This window comes from Ovis canadensis, chromosome 1 (genome assembly GCF_042477335.2).
Source record: "Ovis canadensis isolate MfBH-ARS-UI-01 breed Bighorn chromosome 1, ARS-UI_OviCan_v2, whole genome shotgun sequence".
Taxonomy (NCBI): Eukaryota; Metazoa; Chordata; class Mammalia; order Artiodactyla; family Bovidae; genus Ovis; species Ovis canadensis.
Window position 1 is genome coordinate 94985524 of NC_091245.1, and position 18780 is coordinate 95004303.

Genomic DNA, 18780 nt, shown 5'->3' on the forward strand with positions numbered 1-18780 from the left:
AATGACTCCTCCTTGCCTCATTTTATTGTTGAGGAAGCCAAAGCTAAAAGAAGTCTCTCAAATTTCGACTTAGGTCCCCTTGATTTCAGGGCTTCCCTGGTGGCTCAGACGGTAAAGATCTGCTCGTAACGCAGGAGACCTGGGCTCGATCCCTGGGTTGGGAAGGTCCCCTGGAGGAGGAAATGGCCATCCATTCCATATTCTTGCCTGGAGAATTCCATGGACAGAAGAACCTGGTGGTCTACAGTCCATGGGGTCACAAAGAGTCGGACACAGCTGAGAGACTAACACACACACACACCCCTTGATTTCAGAGCCCACCCTTCCTCCTGTATGTCTTGATGCTGGGCATATTCATAGAACCTCAGGAAAGAACCATGCACGTTCTTTCGGTCCAAATTGAAATGCTTACACAGGTAGTAAACTCACTACAGAGAATGTGCCAAAGTTCATCACAAAGAAGCTATCTTAAAGGACACCCATGACAGGCCCCAAGGGCCCGCCCAGAGGCCCGAGAGGTCTGTGCTCTTGGGGCGGGAGATGCCAGTGAACTCTTGGTGTTGTCCACCCGGCCTATCCCCAGTAAGCTGCTGCATTCCTCCCAATGCCCAGCAACAGGCCAGAGCACGCACTCTCTCTCTTTGTGCTTCCCTAGCCTCATTCTGCATCTGGATCAGGGTGAAGAGTAGAGAGAAGGAAATGAGCCAGAAAATAGAAAATTAATACTTGGTAGAGTCGTCACATTTTAAAATTAATTTATAGGCAATGTCAGATAACCAGAGTTAAATCATTTTATCAGCAGGCTGCTTCAGGATTTAAAAAATTGGCATCCATCATTGTAAATCAGGTCTCAGGAGCCCTGGGGAATGGTCTCTAGGGAAGAGGGTTGATATAGGGTGGGCAGAAATGTAAATACTTGATTAGCTGTGTCCTTTTCTTTCACACAAAACCTAAAATATTTCCACATCACGTTGAGTGATCACAGTAGGTTAAATAGTAACGGGAGGGAGAAAGCTCTTCAAATTTATAGTTAGCCTACTTTTAGTACCTGTCTTCCTCCCTGTTGATCCTAGGAGACTGGTGCATGAGAGATGCTCACTGCAGGGGGCTATTCCTGGCTCAGGGTCCTTGGGGTGGGCTGAACCTTCTGCACAGACTCTGGCAGCACGCTGGTCAGTGTTACGTTTTCCATTATGTGCCTGGGAGCTGAAGTGCCCACAGGCTTGCCACATTTATTTCGGGAAGAGCTTATTGGATTCAAGCCTCCCTCTTTTCACTTCTTGTCGTTGCAGCTCTTTGCCGAGGGCGCGTGGTGAGGGTCCCTGCGGGCAGCCTGGTGCGGGTAGTGGGCACCGAGCTGGTCATCCCCTGCAATGTCAGTGACTACGATGGCCCCAGCGAGCAGAACTTTGACTGGAGCTTCTCGGCCTCGGGTAGCAGCTTCGTGGAGCTTGCCAGCACCTGGGAAGCGGGCTTCCCAGCCCAACAGTACCGCGAGCGCCTGCAGAGGGGCGACATCCTGCTGCGGCGGACGGCCAACGACGCGGTGGAGCTGCACATAAAGAATGTCCAGCACCCCGACCAGGGCCACTACAAGTGCTCTACCCCCAGCACGGACGCCACCATGCAGGGCAACTATGAGGATACAGTGCAGGTTAAAGGTACATCCTCGGGGGAGGAGGGGGATTGCTGTGCCAGGGGACCGTACTTCCCTCTGCCACCCCACCGTGAGTGACTGTGCCTGGGGCTCTACTCCCTCCTCTGTCCAAGGGAGTAATAGTATCTTACCTGATGAAAGGCAGAGGATGGGCCAGAGGGCCTCTGAGGTCCCCCTCTTCATTCCATGGTGAATAGAACTGTCTCGTGGCTGGTGAGTTGGAGGCAGCATGGTGTGTGGTGGAGAGTCCAGCTCTGAGCCAGGTTGCCTGTGCTTAGTTCCATGGCTGGCTCTCTCGTTTGTCACCTCTCTGGCCATTTGTATGTCCCATGCCTCAGCTTCCTCCTCTGGAAAACAGTGCCTCCCATACAGGTCAAAGTGAACTGCTCTTATTTAGTCGCTAAGTCTTGTCCAACTCTTGCAACCCCATGGACTGTAACCCGCCAGGCTCCTCTGTCCCTGGGATTTCCCAGGCAAGAATACTAGAGTGGGTTACCATTTCCTTTTTCAGGGGATCTTCCTGACCCAGGGGTCAAACCCACGTCTCCTGCATTGGCAGGCAGAGCCTTTACTACTGAGCCACCAGGGAAACCCCCAAGGTGAATTAGCACGTGTAAAGCCTCAGCAGTGCCATAGTAAGCACTCAGTCAAGTTAGGGATGCGAGGATGACGGTCATGTGGACACTGTTCATGTTTATGGGAATAAGAGATACTTCGAAGCTCATGTCTTTCTTTCTCTGTGCCCTTCATGATTTAAGTACCTGTGTTTTCTAGAAGTCATATGGGTCATGTAGAGAAGGCATGATGTGGTCACTGCAAGCTGGTGGGCCTAACTGTGCAAGTAATCACACCTAACATAGCTGGAATATTTGAGTTTGTTTGTTTTTTCATTTTTTAAGTTCTGTTTGATTTACTCACCCATTCAGTTCTCAACCCAATAAAGAAGAGAGGGCAGGGTATTTCCCTAATTTACACACAAGGAGATGGAAAAGCATGGGTTAATTACTTGCCTAAAATCACACAGCTAATTGGTAAATGAGCAAGAACAAATAATTTTAATTTGAGGCTAGCAAAATAGAAACATTAATGTTGTTATTACTACTACTTAATTATGCTTTTAGTTGCCTTGTTCCAAAAAGAATTATGTCAGGGTAGTAGTGTATTAAATGATCAAGAAAGCAGAAAATCTACATGATATGATATTAAAAAAGAAGGGGTTGATTCAGGCATTCATTCCTTCTGTAATGATTTCTTGACTCCTACCATATTCCAGATTCTGTTCCCCAGCTAGACTCATGAGGAGATAAAAACAGCCACTTCCATTATGCAAGCATTAAAATGTCAAATCTACCTCTTCCATTACCTCTTCTCATTCCTATACAAAAATCAAATATGTTTTTTTTGGAACAAAGTCTCATAAGGCATTCTTGCATTGGAGTTGAGTGATCCATTGATTCCGTAGTCCTCACACACATGACATGCTACACCTCCATTAGATCAGATACACACTTGTCTCCATGTGCGAGGCCCATCTTCAGGAGCTGGAGGCTGTGGGAGGAACTTCCTGCCCTCTGCCCCAGTATCTTTCTGTTTCTTCTCCAGTCTTTGGAAGGAGAAGCAAGGAGAGGCTTTCCTCAGGGTCAGGAAAGCAGATGGATGGCCATGAAAGAGACTGGCTGGCTGCCCAGATAGAGCCTCTGGTGGCTGCCAGGCATGATCTAGGGTCTCTCTGGCCTTCAGCCTCACAGGTCTTAAAACTATATGTATCCATGGCCTCAGAGATAACTGGTCTTGGGAACTGAGTCGTGTTAGCTGGACTCACAGACTGATGTATATACTAGAAAGTCATTATGTTCATTTGCAGTAGAGATAAGACTTTGGGATATGTCCTAAAAATGTAGCAATTTTTTCTGTTATTTAAAGTAGTCCCTTTTCAAGGACATTGAATTCATTTCCCAGTGTAGGATGGCAGGAAAACCCAAGGAGATGGTGAACAGTGGTGTTTGGGGATTCTCTCAGCCAGCCTTAGGCAAACCTGAGAAGTGGTGGTTCCTGCAGTCTCTTTGGTAGGGGCCTCCTCCCTGCTGTATCAAGTGTGGCTTCCCTTCCTCAGTAGCTCTCACCAGCACTTGCCTGATCTAAACCTGGCCTTTTCCCAATGGGTCCTAATAATTAAATAACTGAGGCTTCGGTTTTCCTTGATGGGTTAAGGAGATCTTAACCCAGGGTATCTCTCTGCAGATACCCTCTTCTCAACCTAGTTATTCTTAGGCATTGCCTAGACCTGGGGGCGCAGGAAGTTCTCCCACACTTTAGTGCTCTGCAAATTACACTGCTTTACACTTCTAGAAGATCCCCCAGGCTCCCTACTCCAGCCTGTGTCCCAGCAAAGATATGTTGGACAGTCATGGCTGGTTATCACTGAGTACCAGGCGTGGTCCTGGGAACCTTCCCTTATTCTAGTTGAATTCTCAGTCAGCTTCCTGAGTTGGGTCTAGTTGTCATCCCATAAAAATGAGGAAACCGAGGCACAGAGGGGTTTAAGTGACTTGCCTAAGGGTGACAGAAGTATAGCCTAAGACACAGCTTCCCAAAGGGAGTTTGCACCACCCAGTTCTAGCAGGGGGGTCTTGTTAGTGCTACGTCTTCTGTCAAGTCAGAATGTCAGCTGAGATGAGAGATGTAGTGAAATGGGCAGATGGGCCCATCCGGGCATTAGAGCAGGGGAGGGGAGGAAGAAGTTGTCCCTCAAGACCTGGAGGCTGGCGGGCACTTGCCCAGTGCTTGGGGCAGCAGTGTTCTGACCGCTCTGCTTTCTCCCCGCAGTGCTACCTGACGCCCTGCGTGTGGCCGCCAGCCCTCAGCCCTCCCCGGGCCCCAGCCTGCGCGAGGGCGAGCCCTTCGAGCTGCGGTGCTCAGCCTCCACCACGTCGCCGCTGCACACGCACCTGGCGCTGCAGTGGGAGGTGCGGCGCGGCCCCGCCCGGCGGAGCATCCTCTCCCTGACCCACGAAGGCAGGTTCCGACCCGGCCCTGGCTATGAGCAGCGCTACCGCAGCGGGGACGTACGCCTGGACACCGTGGGGAGCGACGGGTACCGCCTCTCCGTGTCCCGGGCCCTGTCCTCCGACCAGGGCTCCTACAGGTGCATCGTCAGCGAGTGGATCGGGGAGCAGGGAAGCTGGCAAGAAATTCAAGAAAAAGCCGTGGATGTGGCCACCGTGGTGATCCAGCCAACAGGTGAGCTTCTGAAAATTGCATGTTTTAGGCTGTTTGTTGTTGTTGAATCACTCAGTCATGTCTGACTCTTTGCAACCCCATGGACGGTAGCCCACCAGGCTCCTCTGTCCGTGGAATTTTCCAGGCAGGAATACTGGAGTGAGTTGCCATTTCCTTCTCCAGGGGATCTTTCCCACCCAGGATCTAACCTGGGTCTCCTGCGTTGCAGGCTGATTCTTTTCCACTGAGCCATCAGGGAAGCCAGGTAAAGAACTAGGCCAGAGCCTTACTCCTCTCTGACAAGATTTCTCCTCCTCCTGGAAGACCTCCTGTTGATGGGTGAGGGTATAGAGTGGTGTTGATGGGTTGGAAAGGATGCATTTGTTTTGTGCCAAATGCTGAGCTCTGCTCTGCAGCTGCTTTTTCTCTGGATTCATACCCACGGGAAGCTGCAGGTTACATAAGACACTAAGAGAATCTTGTGACTGAAAGATTAAGTCCCTTTAAGTGCCAGGACAAGGTCCAGCCTGGTGTTCAGAGGGGCTTTGAGGTGGGGCTGCCCCCACCTTGCTCCCATGGCTTCATCTTGTTTGGTGTTTCCCAATCTCTGGATCTGCCCTTCCCCACAGCTGTTGGGGGTGTGTTTGGCTCATCCCCAAACCTCTGTCTGACTTGGGTCCTCTAGGCCTGCCTTTCAGGTCCCCTCTGATGTGACATCCCCTTGTAGGTGAGGGATTCCCTAGGGCTGGGCCTCTTCTTATCTCCTTGAGGACACAAACCTCAGAAGCATCCAACTCTGGGGTCTATATGCAAGGAGTTGTTTTCATCTGTGAACCATCTTTTTAAAAAACAATAACCAAAAACCTTACTCTTACTAGAGAAGTAATTAAAGAAATGCAAAAATATATTTCCAAAAATCCATAAAAATAAATGAAAAATATGCCATTTTTGCCTCCAGTGTCCAGCAAGCATGAGTAGAGAACCTACTGTGTGCTGAGTTCTGTCCTGGGCTCTGGGGTCAGAGATGCTTGAGGATCGTGCCCAAGCCTCACAGAGCTTCTGGCTCGGCAGAGGGAAGGTGTAAAGAGACCTTCTCAGGGGGATGTCCCTGCTGCGGGTGGTCGGATGATGGTTTGCTGGGAGTCTGACATTGCCAGATCACAGAGTACTTTGCGCTGTTGCTGCTGTCTCCTGTTTTGGAAACTGGGGAGACCTTGGCTGGACTTGTTTCCTGACTATAAACAAGGGAGCATGGCTGCTATGTTGCTAAGCTGGGAAGGAAAGCAGACAACGATACACATGGGAAGTGTTTTTCCTCTGCAAGCCGTGTTGTCCTGAGCACTTGCCCCTGAATTTACACCACAGCATGAGAGCTGAATTTGGTAAAAGCAGGACTAATGTTCTTGACTGTGGCAGTCAGGCAGGTCGGAGGTGTTCTCGCCGACAAGAGGGGCCACAGGTTGCACTCAATCATGATTCTCCTGGCTGCCGAAATCACTTTCCAGATGGATTCAGGTCACCTGCCTTTTCGGAAATGACCTGTCAGGAATCTGACATAAGAAACCTTGGATGTTCATCTTGCATCAAACAACTATTTTAACAGAAAGGGTTAAGAGTTTCAGATTTAGCAAATGCAAAAATTTCAGTTGTAAAGGTTTGTTTGTTTAAAAATTTCCAACAAGCCACAAAACCCAGAATGTAGTTATAAGACTTGAACATTCTGAGCCTGTTAGACAGGCAGTAGCATCTGGCTCTTACTCAAGCCTGAGGGTGCATAGCCTTTTGTGCATAGGTATCTTTGACAGTCCTTTGAAGCTCACAAGCCCTTTTCAGAGTTAATATATTTTAATTAATAAAATACATAAAGAGGATGACATAGGAAAACAATAACATTAAAATAGTTATCAAAAATATTTAAGATAAATTTGTTATATAATAATATAGTGTTTTATTGAGTGTGTGTGTATGCAGTCTCTCAGTTGTGTCCGACTTTTTGCGGCCCCATGGACGATAGCCCTCCTCTGTCCACAGAATTTTCCAGGCAGGAATACTGGCATGGGTTGCCATTTCCTACTCCTGGGGATTTTCCTGACCCAGAGATCAAACCTGCATCTCCTGCATTGGATTCTTTTACCGCTGAGCCACCTGGGAAGCCCAGTGTTTTATTAATGCATTAAATAATAAGATAGAGTGGCAGACCTAACAACTACTGTAATTTCTGGTAAGTGAGGGATATAAATAATATTTTAAGATATCTGCAACAATTGAACTGTAATGTGAAAATGTCTGTGATTTCTATTGGGAGCAAGATCCCAGGGACAGATAGTACTACACTGGTTTGTTGCTTAGTTTCATAATGAGAGGAGATGCTGTCTTTCAGGTAGAGGTTAGTAAAAGAAAGGCAATTTATTTTCACATCCATGTCACAGACTCCTTAGATTTTTTGTGGATCCTGGATTAAGAATCACCACACTAGAGTGATGGTCTTTCTCTCATTTTAAACACTTGCATTCTCCCGAGCTAGCTTTTCTTTTTTAAAATTGGAGTTTATTTGATTTATGATATCATATTAGTGGTGTTGGAGAAGACTCTTGAGAGTCCCTTGGACTGCAAGGAGATCCAACCAGTCCATCCTAAAGGAAACCAGCCCTGAATATTGTTTGGGAAGACTGATGCTGAAGCTCCAATACTTTAGCCATCTGATGTGAAGAACTGACTCATTGGAAAAGACCCTGGTGCTGGGAAAGATTGAAGGCGGGAGGAGAAGAGGATGACAGAGAATGAGATGGTTGGATGGCATCACTGACTTGATGGACATGAGTTTGAGCAAGCTCTGGGAGTTGGTGATGGACAGGGAAGCCTGGCGTGCTGCAGTCCATGGAGTTGCAAGACTTGGACATGACTGAGCAACTGAACTGAACTGATTAGTTTCACAACATTGTGATTCAATAGTTTTATAGATTTTACTCCATTAAAAGTGAAAGTGTTAGTCACTAAGTTGTGTCCAACCCCATGGACTGTAGCCCATCAGCTTCTCTGTCCATGAAATAATCCAGGCAAGAATACTGGAGTGGGTTGCCATGCCCTTCTCCAAAGGATCTTCCTGACCTAGGGACTGAGCCCAGGTCTCCTGCACTGCAGGCAGATTCTTTACCATCTGAGCCACCAGGGAAGCCCCATTTACTCCATTAAAGTTATTTTAAAATATTGGCTCCATTTTCTGTGCTGTGCATTACATCCTTGAATCTTACTTACTTTCTACTTAGTAGTTAGTACTTCTTGTCTCTTGACTCCCTGCCTCTATCTTTTTTTTTTTTTAAGAGTATTTACTAATTTGTATTATTTATTTGGCTGTGTTGGGTCATAGTTGCAACATGCAGGATCTTCAATATGTCACGTAGGATCTTTCCTTGTGATGTGCAGGCTCAGTAGTTGCAGCATGCAGGCTTAGTTGCTCTGTATCTTAGTTGTAGGGCTTAGTTCCTCGACCAGGGATTGAACCCAAGTCCTAATTGCTAGGCAGATTCTTAATCTGTGGACCACCAGGGAAGTCCCCCCTTCCTCTATCTTGCTCCCCCACCTCCTCCTCTCCCCATTGGTAACCACTAGTTTGCTCTCTGCATCTGTGAGCCTTTTTGTTTGTTTGTTTTTGTTATATTGTTTATTTCTTAGATTCCATCTATAAGGAGAAACATAATATTTGTCTTTCTCTGTCTGACTTACTTCACTAAGTGTAATCCCCTACAGGTCCATCCATGCTGTTGCACATGGCCAACTTTCATTCTTTTTTATGGCTGAGTAATAATCCATTGTCTATATACACCACATCTTCTTGAACCATTCATCTGTTGATGGACACAGGTTGCTTCCATGTCTTGCCTATAGTAAATAGTGCTGTTATGACGTTGTCCATAGCTAACTTCTTAACTATTCTTATTGCATTCTTGTGATAAATGGCACAAAGTGACTTACATGGTGGGGCTGTACCATGTAGGTGGCAGTAAACCCCCCTATAATGCTGAGCCTGGTGTCTTAATTTATAGGGTCAGTTATATCCAGTAGGAGAAAGCTTACACCATCACAGACTTTGTCTGAAGTCCCCTCTATGAGTCCTTAGAACTGATTCCTTTTTCCCTTCACCACACTTCATCTTGTCCCAGTAGTGAACCCTCCAATCCCATAGAACATGTGAAAACTGTGCTGAGTGATGTGATATTTAGCTACTTGCAGAGAAAAAAATTAGAAAGCAAACTATATTGTTACAGAGATGCTGATGTTTCTAAATGCAAGGATCCGTTTTCTCCATGCATACTGTCCGCAGTTGCTGTCTGCTTCTTTTCTCGGCTGGCTCCCTCCTGGGCCTTCTTGTACAGCTGCTGTGGTGGTGGCTGGCAGAGAGCGACTCTGGTAGTATTCCAGGATCTCTAGCCATGGTTGCACACAGAGCGGTTCAGACGGCAGCATGGGCTCCGAGCAGCAGTTTCCTGACTCCTCCCAAATGATAGCTCATATTGCTTTTGGCTCCTTTAAAGGGGTGAAGGAGGAGGAAGAATTTGGAAGAAGGCGGGTGGTGGTGAGAAATTAGACTTTAAATTCCTTTTTCTGATACTATGCCTACCTCATTTTCTGTCTTCATCAAAGTGAAGCTTGAACTTGACCTGAAACTCTAGTTTGAAATATCATCAGTCTTTGGAAAAATCTATAATGAAAGTCATTTACTTCAAAGCACATGGGTTCGGGAGGTTGGGTCTTTTCTGAACCAAGTGCCAGCATTTGTCGCCGAGCTGACCCAGGTCTGTAGCTGATGCTGAGCGACCCTGGCTGGAAGATCAGGCCTGTTCTGTGCTTCCACTTGAATCCCCTGGGAGGTGTTGGCTCCTCATCATCTAAGCAGTTGTTCCCAGAGCATTACCACGTGTGGAATATTTTCTACTCTGATTACAGATGTTCAACTTCTTTGCAAAAAAAAATCCCTTGAATAAAATAAAATGTTTCCATATAAAAAGCTTTGACAGGGGAATGCTGAAACCAGATCTGCCTGGGGACTGTCACACCAAATCCTTCAGTGCTTCATCTAAATATTGTTTGCTTTAATTATCCACACTAATGAGAGAGGGCAGCGGCATTGTCCAGAAATCACTGTGTTTTGGTTTTAGAATATCCTTTATCCTTGACTTTAGGGTGGGGGTGTAGAACAGCGTGAATGATGCTCTAGGTACATTGCATTTGGGAGACTTGACCTGCTAGGCATGTGGTCTGGTTTTCCTTTCCCAGTCCTTCTGTTTACATCCCCAACCCTGTTTCACCCAGCAGATGGTTTTACCCTCACTTCCACCCTCCGTCTCCTAGCCCCCGAATGACAGTATGTACCAGCCAGAGCTGACTTATCCTTTCTCTGAAAGTCACCCAAGTCTATCATGCATGTGGAGAAAATATAAATTTAGTTTTGTGATGTTCAACAGAGTTGTTTTCAAATGATAATGTACGTAATGATGGTATAACACTGAAGAGCAGAGTCCCTAGAGGCAGGCAGCCTGAATTTGAATCCTAACCCTGCCACATAGTAGTAGCTGTGTGACATTGGACGAGCTACTTAACTTCTCTGTGGTTCAGTTGCCTTATTGGTAAAATGGAGATGATAATAGAACCACCTCGTAGGGTTGTTTTGAAGATGATATTTATAAAACACTCAGAAGAGTACCTGGCATATAGAAGCATCTATACAAGTGTTTGCTGCTGTTATTGTTTTAATGCAATAAAAAGAAATATGTCGTTCATTTACTCAGTACATTTCTCAAGCACATAAAACTGCACAAAGTCTCCTAACTTGAATGTCTGTACATAAGAAGGTAAAAGGAGGTGATCTAAGGGGATGGGGTGGAAGCAGCAGATGTAACTGAGATTATCTCAATGTCCTTGTTTTTGGTTTTCCAGTTCTCCGAGCGGCTGTGGCTAGGAATGTGTCTGTAGCTGAAGGCAAGGACCTGGGCCTGGCTTGCAACATCACGACGGACCGAGCGGACGATGTCAGACCTGAGGTGACGTGGTCCTTCAGCCGGACGCCCGACAGCATGTTGCCTGGCTCCCGTGTGCTGGCTCGGCTGGACCGTGACTCCCTGGTGCACAGCTCTCCTCGTGTGGCCCTGAGTCACATGGATGCACGCTCCTACCATCTACTGGTTCGAGATGTCAGCAAAGAAAATGCTGGCTACTATTTCTGCCATGTGGCACTCTGGACCCCCGGACACAACAGGACCTGGCACAAGGTGGCGGAGGCCGTGTCGGCTCCGGCTGCCGTGACTGTGACGTGGCTAGGTAAGTGGTTTTGGAGGGTGGCTCTTCACCTCTCTGGCTTAATCCTTCCCCTGGGATCTGGAGAGGAGTCAAGGAGCTGTGTGTTTTGCATTGTGGCATTCTTGATATCGACAAGCATACTTTCTCCTGGATAGATCCCAAGCTGGGGAGGAAAGAAAGCAAAACTGGCTGAAACAGAATCTGGCAGTCAAGGGGGATGTTTAGATGATGTGGCCTCAGTTGTCTCAATACCCTCATTTGAGAGGATACAGTTTCCTTTTGTGGTCAGAGATTTGCAAGGTCGGGAGTCCTGCTGATTGGCTCCTTGAAATGGATCTTTGTTGGAGGGAGCGCATTGCCATTCTCCCTCTCTTTTCCCTAGACGCCTAGGTATTCTCTGGTAGGAGGAGCTGCTGCTTTTCTAAAGCCTGGGGAAGAAAAAGAATTCCTTCAGCTAACGGAACACAGTTTTTTCACTGAATGCCCTGGCATCCCAGAATGATTTTTCTTTTTGCAGATAGCAATTAAATGTAAGGGCCTTCCTGTTTCCCCACCTTTTCTGGAGGGTCCTCTCCCCAAGTCTGAGTCCCTGGGGAGAAGCAGAGCGGCCCTCAACTGTTGCCCACCTTGCCACTCATGCAGTTGCTACTTGTCATAAATATGAAGGTCATTGTCATATCCTTTTTTTCTTCTTCTTTTTTTTTTTACCACTGTCATCCTCCCCATCTCTTATTTTTCTGAGTGCTTTTCCTAATTTTGTTACCATCTTGTAATTAATTGCAAGTGAACTTAGGCAGGATGGGACCAAGTGGAGTGTGGAGGGCCTTGCTTCCCACATCCATTGCTGCAAAGATGGACATAGGCCTGCTGGTCAGCCTCTTGCCTGTTTTGAACTTGATCTCTCTGCTGTCCCCTGACCATTCTAAGCCCACACGAAGGCATTTGGCATTGCTCTACTAGGAGATAAAACAGATCTTTAAAGGCTAGGAAACCATTTCCTCCTTTGTTTAATGCCATGCATCCTCACTCCATGAGCCCCAGCTCATTCCTCAGCCCTTTCTTGTCTCTGCATTGAAATCTTCTCCCAGGCTAGTGGCACATTCACTGTCTTGTTTCCTCCTAATAAGCCATTATTTGGCAGAGATGGGGAGTTGGCAAGTGGGGACAGAAGGGGGGCAGGGAGAGGAAGAGCAATAGGAGAGTAAGCAGAGGGTCCGTCCAATTCAGAACGAGACGAGGCAGGGTGTTAGTCATCCCTGGTAGGAAAGTGATTCTTTGATATCTGCAGAGTGAAAGGAGCAGGGTTTATCTGGCGAGCTTTTATTCCTGCCGCCTGAACCCTGCGCAAAGAGACTCACTATGAAGTACTGAACTGGAACAATGTTAGCCCAGCTAGAACTCTCCTTAGCAACCTTCAAAATAAAACAGATGTTGTCAGCACTGAAAGAAGAGTTTTCATCTCTGGAGCTGAATATGTCTCACAGCCCTAATCCTCGTTGTGCCCTGCTGTCAGACCCCACCCCTGCCTCCTGCACCCCTCCCCCACTGACTTAGGATCACAGCTCCAGCGGGGTTTTTTTTCTCTCTCTTTTTTTTAAAGAAAGTGCTGCCTGCACTCCAATTTGAGGGCCTCTTTGAAGTCCTCCTGCATTGATCCCAGCCTACCCTGGGGGGAGATGGCGGGACTGGCAGGAAGAGGATGGGAGCTCTGGGAGGGAATGGGCTCTTTTAGCTGGGAGGGATTTGTTGGTGGCTGTGTTCTCCGGAAAGCGGGAAGAAATAAGGAGACTAAATTGCCGGGAAAGGTTCAGTTATTCTTCTAAGGGTTCAGTACTGCTGTTGTGAAAGCTGTCAGTGCGCTTTTCCCTGACTGACCTACCCTCCCACCTCCATCCTGAACCTTTGCAAGTAATGGACACTTGGTAAACACTGGGCAGATGGGGAGATAAGGCAGCACCTACACATGGATATGTTAAAATATGTGCATCGGAAAAGAAGAATTGCAAAGGAAGCAGTAATGTTCAGCTCAGAATATTCAGAGGCACATGGGTAAACCTGCCAGGAGTGTAAGTGGTATTCTTGTCTTCCTTAAATCCCTCCTTCCGTGTGCCTGCAACTCATACCGCGAAGCTCCCTGGACATTTGTCAGAAGGCAAGCTGGGCATGAGTGCAGCAGTAGACCTTCCCCCAGGACCTCCCGAAAGGATTCTCTGCCCGGCAGAGATCATGCATGGCTTGACACTGTGTGCCATTCTCTAGGTTTACAGCGTGTATGCATACTCGTGTCGATCCCATGCCACACGCGACCTGTTGGAGGTAGCCGAGGTGGCGATAAGACAGGAAGTGTTCTGTTTATATAGGTCATCTTATGTTGTGTGACTGTGGAGTGTTGTCACAAAAGAGCTCTGGAGAAAGCCGGCTCCCTATGCAGGTATGACTCAAAATGCTCAGTTTTGTTACTTAGACCAATTAACAATGATCACTACCATGTGTTGAACACTTACTGCATGCCAGAGACTGGGCCAGAGGCTTTTCATGCATTAAATATTTGATCCTCACAATAGTGTGAGTTAAGACACTGTCCCAGTCCCCATTTGAAAACCACCGATTTTCGTTTTGCTTACAGTTTTGAGGGTCAGGAATTCGGGAACGAGTCCAGGTTCATCTCTGATGCCCATGGTGACAGCTAGGACAGTTCGGGCTGGGGATGCCCTTCCGGATGGCTTTCTCATGCATGTGTCACCATATTCTGGGGCATCTCTCTCTGTCCCCACGTGGTATCTCATCCAGACCCTTTCCATGTGGTGCTTTTTATAGCACTGTCTTCTCGGGACAGTCATGCTCCTTTTATGGCAGCTGACTGCCAAGACACAGGAAGTGGAAGTGCCAGGCTGGTTAAAAGCTATCCCTGGGACTGGCACAACACACTTCCACTGTTTCCTATTGGCCAGGGCCACTACAGAGTTTGTCCAAGTTCAAAGGAGTAGAGAAAGAGACCCCATCTCTTAATGGGAGACTAGCAAGGTCACTTTGCAAAAAGGATGTGTGAAATGGGAAACGTTACTGCAGCTGTCTTTGGAAAATAGAATCTACGTAGTGGTTAATGCTTGTTTCATTTCAAAAAAAATTGTTTAGAATGGCTTGGACAGAATTATGGCTGTGGGTCAAGTCTGTACTAAGTGTTTTTATCTTGAGGGGGGTGTCTGTCCCAAGTATTGTCATCCTGCGTGGAAACATTTTGACTTTGGGAATCAGCTTGACTCCTGAAGCTCAAGAGCATAAAATCCTAAAAGCTGGGTGGTCCTTGTTCTCATTTGCTTGGGGTTGGTGCACTAAGTAGGTGAGGGGTTGAAGCTGATTGGGGTCTTCTCACCGTATTAACCAGACAGATTAGGGCAAAGACATGAATGGGTCTGTGAAGTCCAAGAGCACTTGTAGCATCTGGGAGGACTATGATTTTTCTTAGAGGGTAAGAAAAGCCTCTTTACTTAAGATGGATGTCCTAGTTTTGAAGGGAAAAAGATATAAGTTGGCTTGCAAAACAAAGTCCAATTTAAAGCAGGAGGCACAAAAATAAAATCAAGATCAAAAGGGGTAAAAAAAAATCAAAGAATAGATATGGCAAGATGGTTGGGATGAATTAGTTATTGCATTTGAGCACTGAATTTGCCTCTGAAGTTTTGGAGAGTTGAGGCAAAAAGAGATGTGATTATGCAGTCCTATTCTGATGAGGGAAAACAAACAAAAGAGAAACAAACTTTTTCTTGGCACTGAATATATCACGTGCTTTTTCTTTAAGGGGCATCGGATAACATAACGGACAGTGCTTTCTATTGTTCTTTTACAAAAACTCTAGGTGATTGTTTAAATGGATGTTTCTTATATCCATTCCCTATAAAAGCCAAGGGCATAAACCTTAAGTGTGTGAAGGAGTTTTTGTAAGAAGCTGAGTTACTACAGAGGACAAATGTTGCCTTGTGTCTATCCCATTTAGTATATGGCTAAAACTATAGAGAATCTGGAGGAATGACTGGTTATTCTGCATATTAAGCCATCTCTCTCTGCTATCAGATGTCTTAAATGAGCCCTTGGCAAGAGTTGGATACTAATCAGTTCATGGTTGAGCTGTCTGCCCGAAGTCCCAGACTTCCGTGGTGTTAATTGGAGAGGGTTCTACCGGCTTCAGATAGGAGAGCGGGAGGAGGCAGAGCCGAGTTCTGCTATTCCAGCTTAAGCGCTTAATTTGCATTCTTCTCCACTCGAGGACTGTCCCCTCTTCCAGCCGAGAGCCAGTGAGGAAGGTAATTATTTTTCTTTAAAAGGAGCTGTTAATCTGCTAAGTACTTGGGAGAGATTTGAAAGTTCTTTGCCGTCTATAGAAGATAAGGTTTAGATCTGCAGAATTTTACAGGCAACTACAGTCTGCTGTCTGTCCAAGACTATCTCTGAAGGCCAAAGAGAGATGGAGTCCTGGTCCACCACCTTCTAGGCCTGCTGCCTCGGGCTTGATGCCTGTGGTTTCTAAGCTTTGGTTTTCTTGGCTTTGTGGGATATTGCATATGAAGTGCCTTAGGGCAGTGCCTGGCACTTACACGTGCTCCTTACATTTTCCTGGTGGCAGTGGCAGTTACTGATTGGTGTTTTGGAGGAAGAGTCGATATAGAACATGCTCTTCTCCATCACGCTCTTAACTAAATAAGTCGTGGGAAAAAAATAAGCCGTTGGAGGTGTCTTAGGACATGGAGAGCGAGGAATGTGTGGATCCAAAGAGGAGCCGAGTTGAGCACACCTAGCCCTTATCCCCCCCCGCCAAATCTGATAACTTTTTCTTCTTTTTCTGGGAGGGGTGAGTGAGGGTGAAGAAAGAAAAAACAAAGGCACAAGTGTGACTTTGGGTGTGGGGCATTGGTATCCCATTCAAATAATGTTATCTCTGTTGCCCTGAAATCCATAATGCTGAATGCAACCTCATAATAACCGCTTTCCTAAGTGGGATAAAGCGCCCCCCACCCCCAATAACAGCTGCTTATTTATAGTCTTCTCTGTTTAAATGTTAGAGAATATTTAAATGTATGGTAAAGAATCCACCTGCCATTGCAGGAGATATAAGAGATGTGAGTTCGATCCCTGAGTTGGGAAGATCCCCTGGAAGAGGACATGGCAATCCACTCCAGTTTTCTTGCCTGGGAAATCCCATGCACAGAGGAGCCTGGCGGGCTACAGTCCATGGGGCTGCAGAGAGTCAGAGACGACTTAGCAACCGAGCATGCATGCACATACCAATGATGATGGTGGCAGCTCTTTGACAGTCAGCTCATTCAGCTGCCTCTAAAGTACCCGCCCAGCAGGATGGTAAAATCGGCATTGGCAGAAGCCAAGGCCCGGTTCCTGCTGTTTCTTCTGACATGTGCGTGCAGCCTGTTCATCTAATTAGCTCTCCCAAGTTAACTAAGCTTCAAAGTGGGTATTAGAACATGGCACTGTACACAGTTCGGGATTAGTGCCTCAGCTGTTATCATCACTCTTGTCTTCTGGGATGGAGCCGACCTTGAGAAGCATTAATCTTTGGGTGTGTAATGATGTTGTGCAGTTTGGCGCTAGTGGAAGCCAGGCCATGGAGCAGGAGCCTCTCCTATGATTCTGCTCCCCTACACCATGCAAGACCTTTGTCTTTGAACTTAACCTTTGAGCTCTGGTTTTAGCTTTGTTTTCGTTTAGGAAATGTACATAAATAAGTAGTACCTATTACATAAGGATATTCTGAAGATTAAATGAGATTGTAAGGAAAGTACATGGCGTGGTCCCTGGCTTACAGGAGGCCCTGCACACATTCCAATTCTTAGTGTTCTTGTACTTTCCGCACAGGATTGTGAGAGTAAAAGGAGGAGGTAATCCATGGAAACCCCCAGTTCAGGGTCCTGCATGCAGTAGGCACAAAATGCCTGCTTTTACACACTAGCCAATAATCCTGAATATTTTCATTGTCTTGAAAGTAGTAACAAAGGAGTTTAATAGTCCATAATCAAAAAATAAAGTCTTTCTTGGAGGTGATAGGGTTTGCACTATGGGAGGCAAAAGCTTTGGGAGGTGATGTGTAAGTGAGCAGGTTGATCTGGGAGACAGGATAGGGGGAGATCTTTGTTTCTGGAAGGTTAGTGATGTTGTGCCTTAGAGTGGCCTCAGTATTCTGTGAAAGGGTTGACTATGTGGGTGGGCTCTTTGTTTTAAGCTTTTGAAACAGAAGTTTACACAGTAGTAGAACAAACCACCAGCTTCAACAATTACTGGTATTTTGCTAATCTTACTTATCTGTCTTCCCTCCCCTGGATGTACACACACACATGCACACACCCTGGATACACACACACCCACATGCACACACCCACACCCTGGATACACACACGTGCACACACACGTGCACACACACGTGCACACACACACACCCTGGATACACACACACGCATGCACACACACACGCATGCACACGCACACACACACATACCCCACACACACCCTGGATACACACACACACACACACACCCTGTTCCTCTCTCTCTCTTTTTTTTCCCCTGCTGCCCTCTTTTTTTTCCTTCTGAACGAATTTAAAACACATCCCAGACATCATGTCATTTTGCCATTAAATACTTTAGTATGCATCTTTCACTGATAAGCATTTTTTAAACATAAGCACCATTACGTTCTTACATGATTTCTTGATGAGATCAAGCAGAATATAGCAGTAATCAGTAGTGGAATGCTTATGCTGAAAATGAGCATTTTTATGCAAAGTATTAAATTTAGTCCAATTCAGCAAGTGTGTTACTGTCTTTTATGTACAAGGCACTGTATGCACAGCACACACAGATGAATCAAGTAGGGGGTCCCAGACCCAGTGAAGGGCCCTAATGAAGGTCCATGAGGCAAACAGACATGTAACTGAAATTCAAGGCAATGTTCAAGGAGAGTCCTTAGAGAGCAGGGAGCCTGGCAGGTGGTAGGGTCTCTGTGAACGTTTGCTGAATAAGAAGTAGAGGTGGGATGGGCTGGTGAGTTCAAAGGAGGCCTTCCTGTCCAGTAGGAGAGGCTGTCTCTGTCTGTTCAGAGTGAGGTCTGTGTACCTTGGACCATGAGGAACAGGCCCAGTCTCTGCCAACTTGTGAAACAGCAATAAAGGAAGGTTTCCACACATGCACCAAAACAAAAAGGAAATAAGAACCCACGCACACCCCTACCAGTCTGATGCAGTGAAGTCCTATCTTCTCTAGGAGTCTAAGTCTGAAAGACGATCTCCAAAGCTAGGGGATAGTTCAGATGACCTTTGTGCGTCCTTTAAACCAGGGGGTCCCCAACTTCCAGGTCTCAGACCGGTATCCTGTTAGATAGCCAGTGGCATTGGGTTAGAAATAAAGTGCCTAATAAGTGTAATATACTTGAGTCATTCTAAAACCACCTCCCCCCTTTCACAGTCCATGGAAAAATTGTCTTCCCCGAAATTGATCCCTGGTGCCAAAAAAGATTAGGGGCCACTGCTTTAAACCACTGTAACTTGTAAGTTCACAAAAATCCACGTGTCTGTTTTTTAATTAGGTTCCTCCTCTGGGGACCTAAGA

General features: G+C 46.5%; 1 protein-coding gene across 1 annotated transcript in view; it reads left to right on the forward strand.

Moving 5' to 3' along the window:
* PTGFRN (prostaglandin F2 receptor inhibitor) overlaps positions 1 to 18780 on the forward strand; it is an 84391-nt gene that overhangs the window by 35913 nt on the left and 29698 nt on the right. The window contains exons 2-4 of the mRNA XM_069602026.1: positions 1293 to 1661; positions 4484 to 4897; positions 10811 to 11191. Of these exons, the coding sequence (XP_069458127.1) occupies positions 1293 to 1661; positions 4484 to 4897; positions 10811 to 11191 (1164 nt within the window). The remainder of the gene's footprint in view (positions 1 to 1292; positions 1662 to 4483; positions 4898 to 10810; positions 11192 to 18780) is intronic.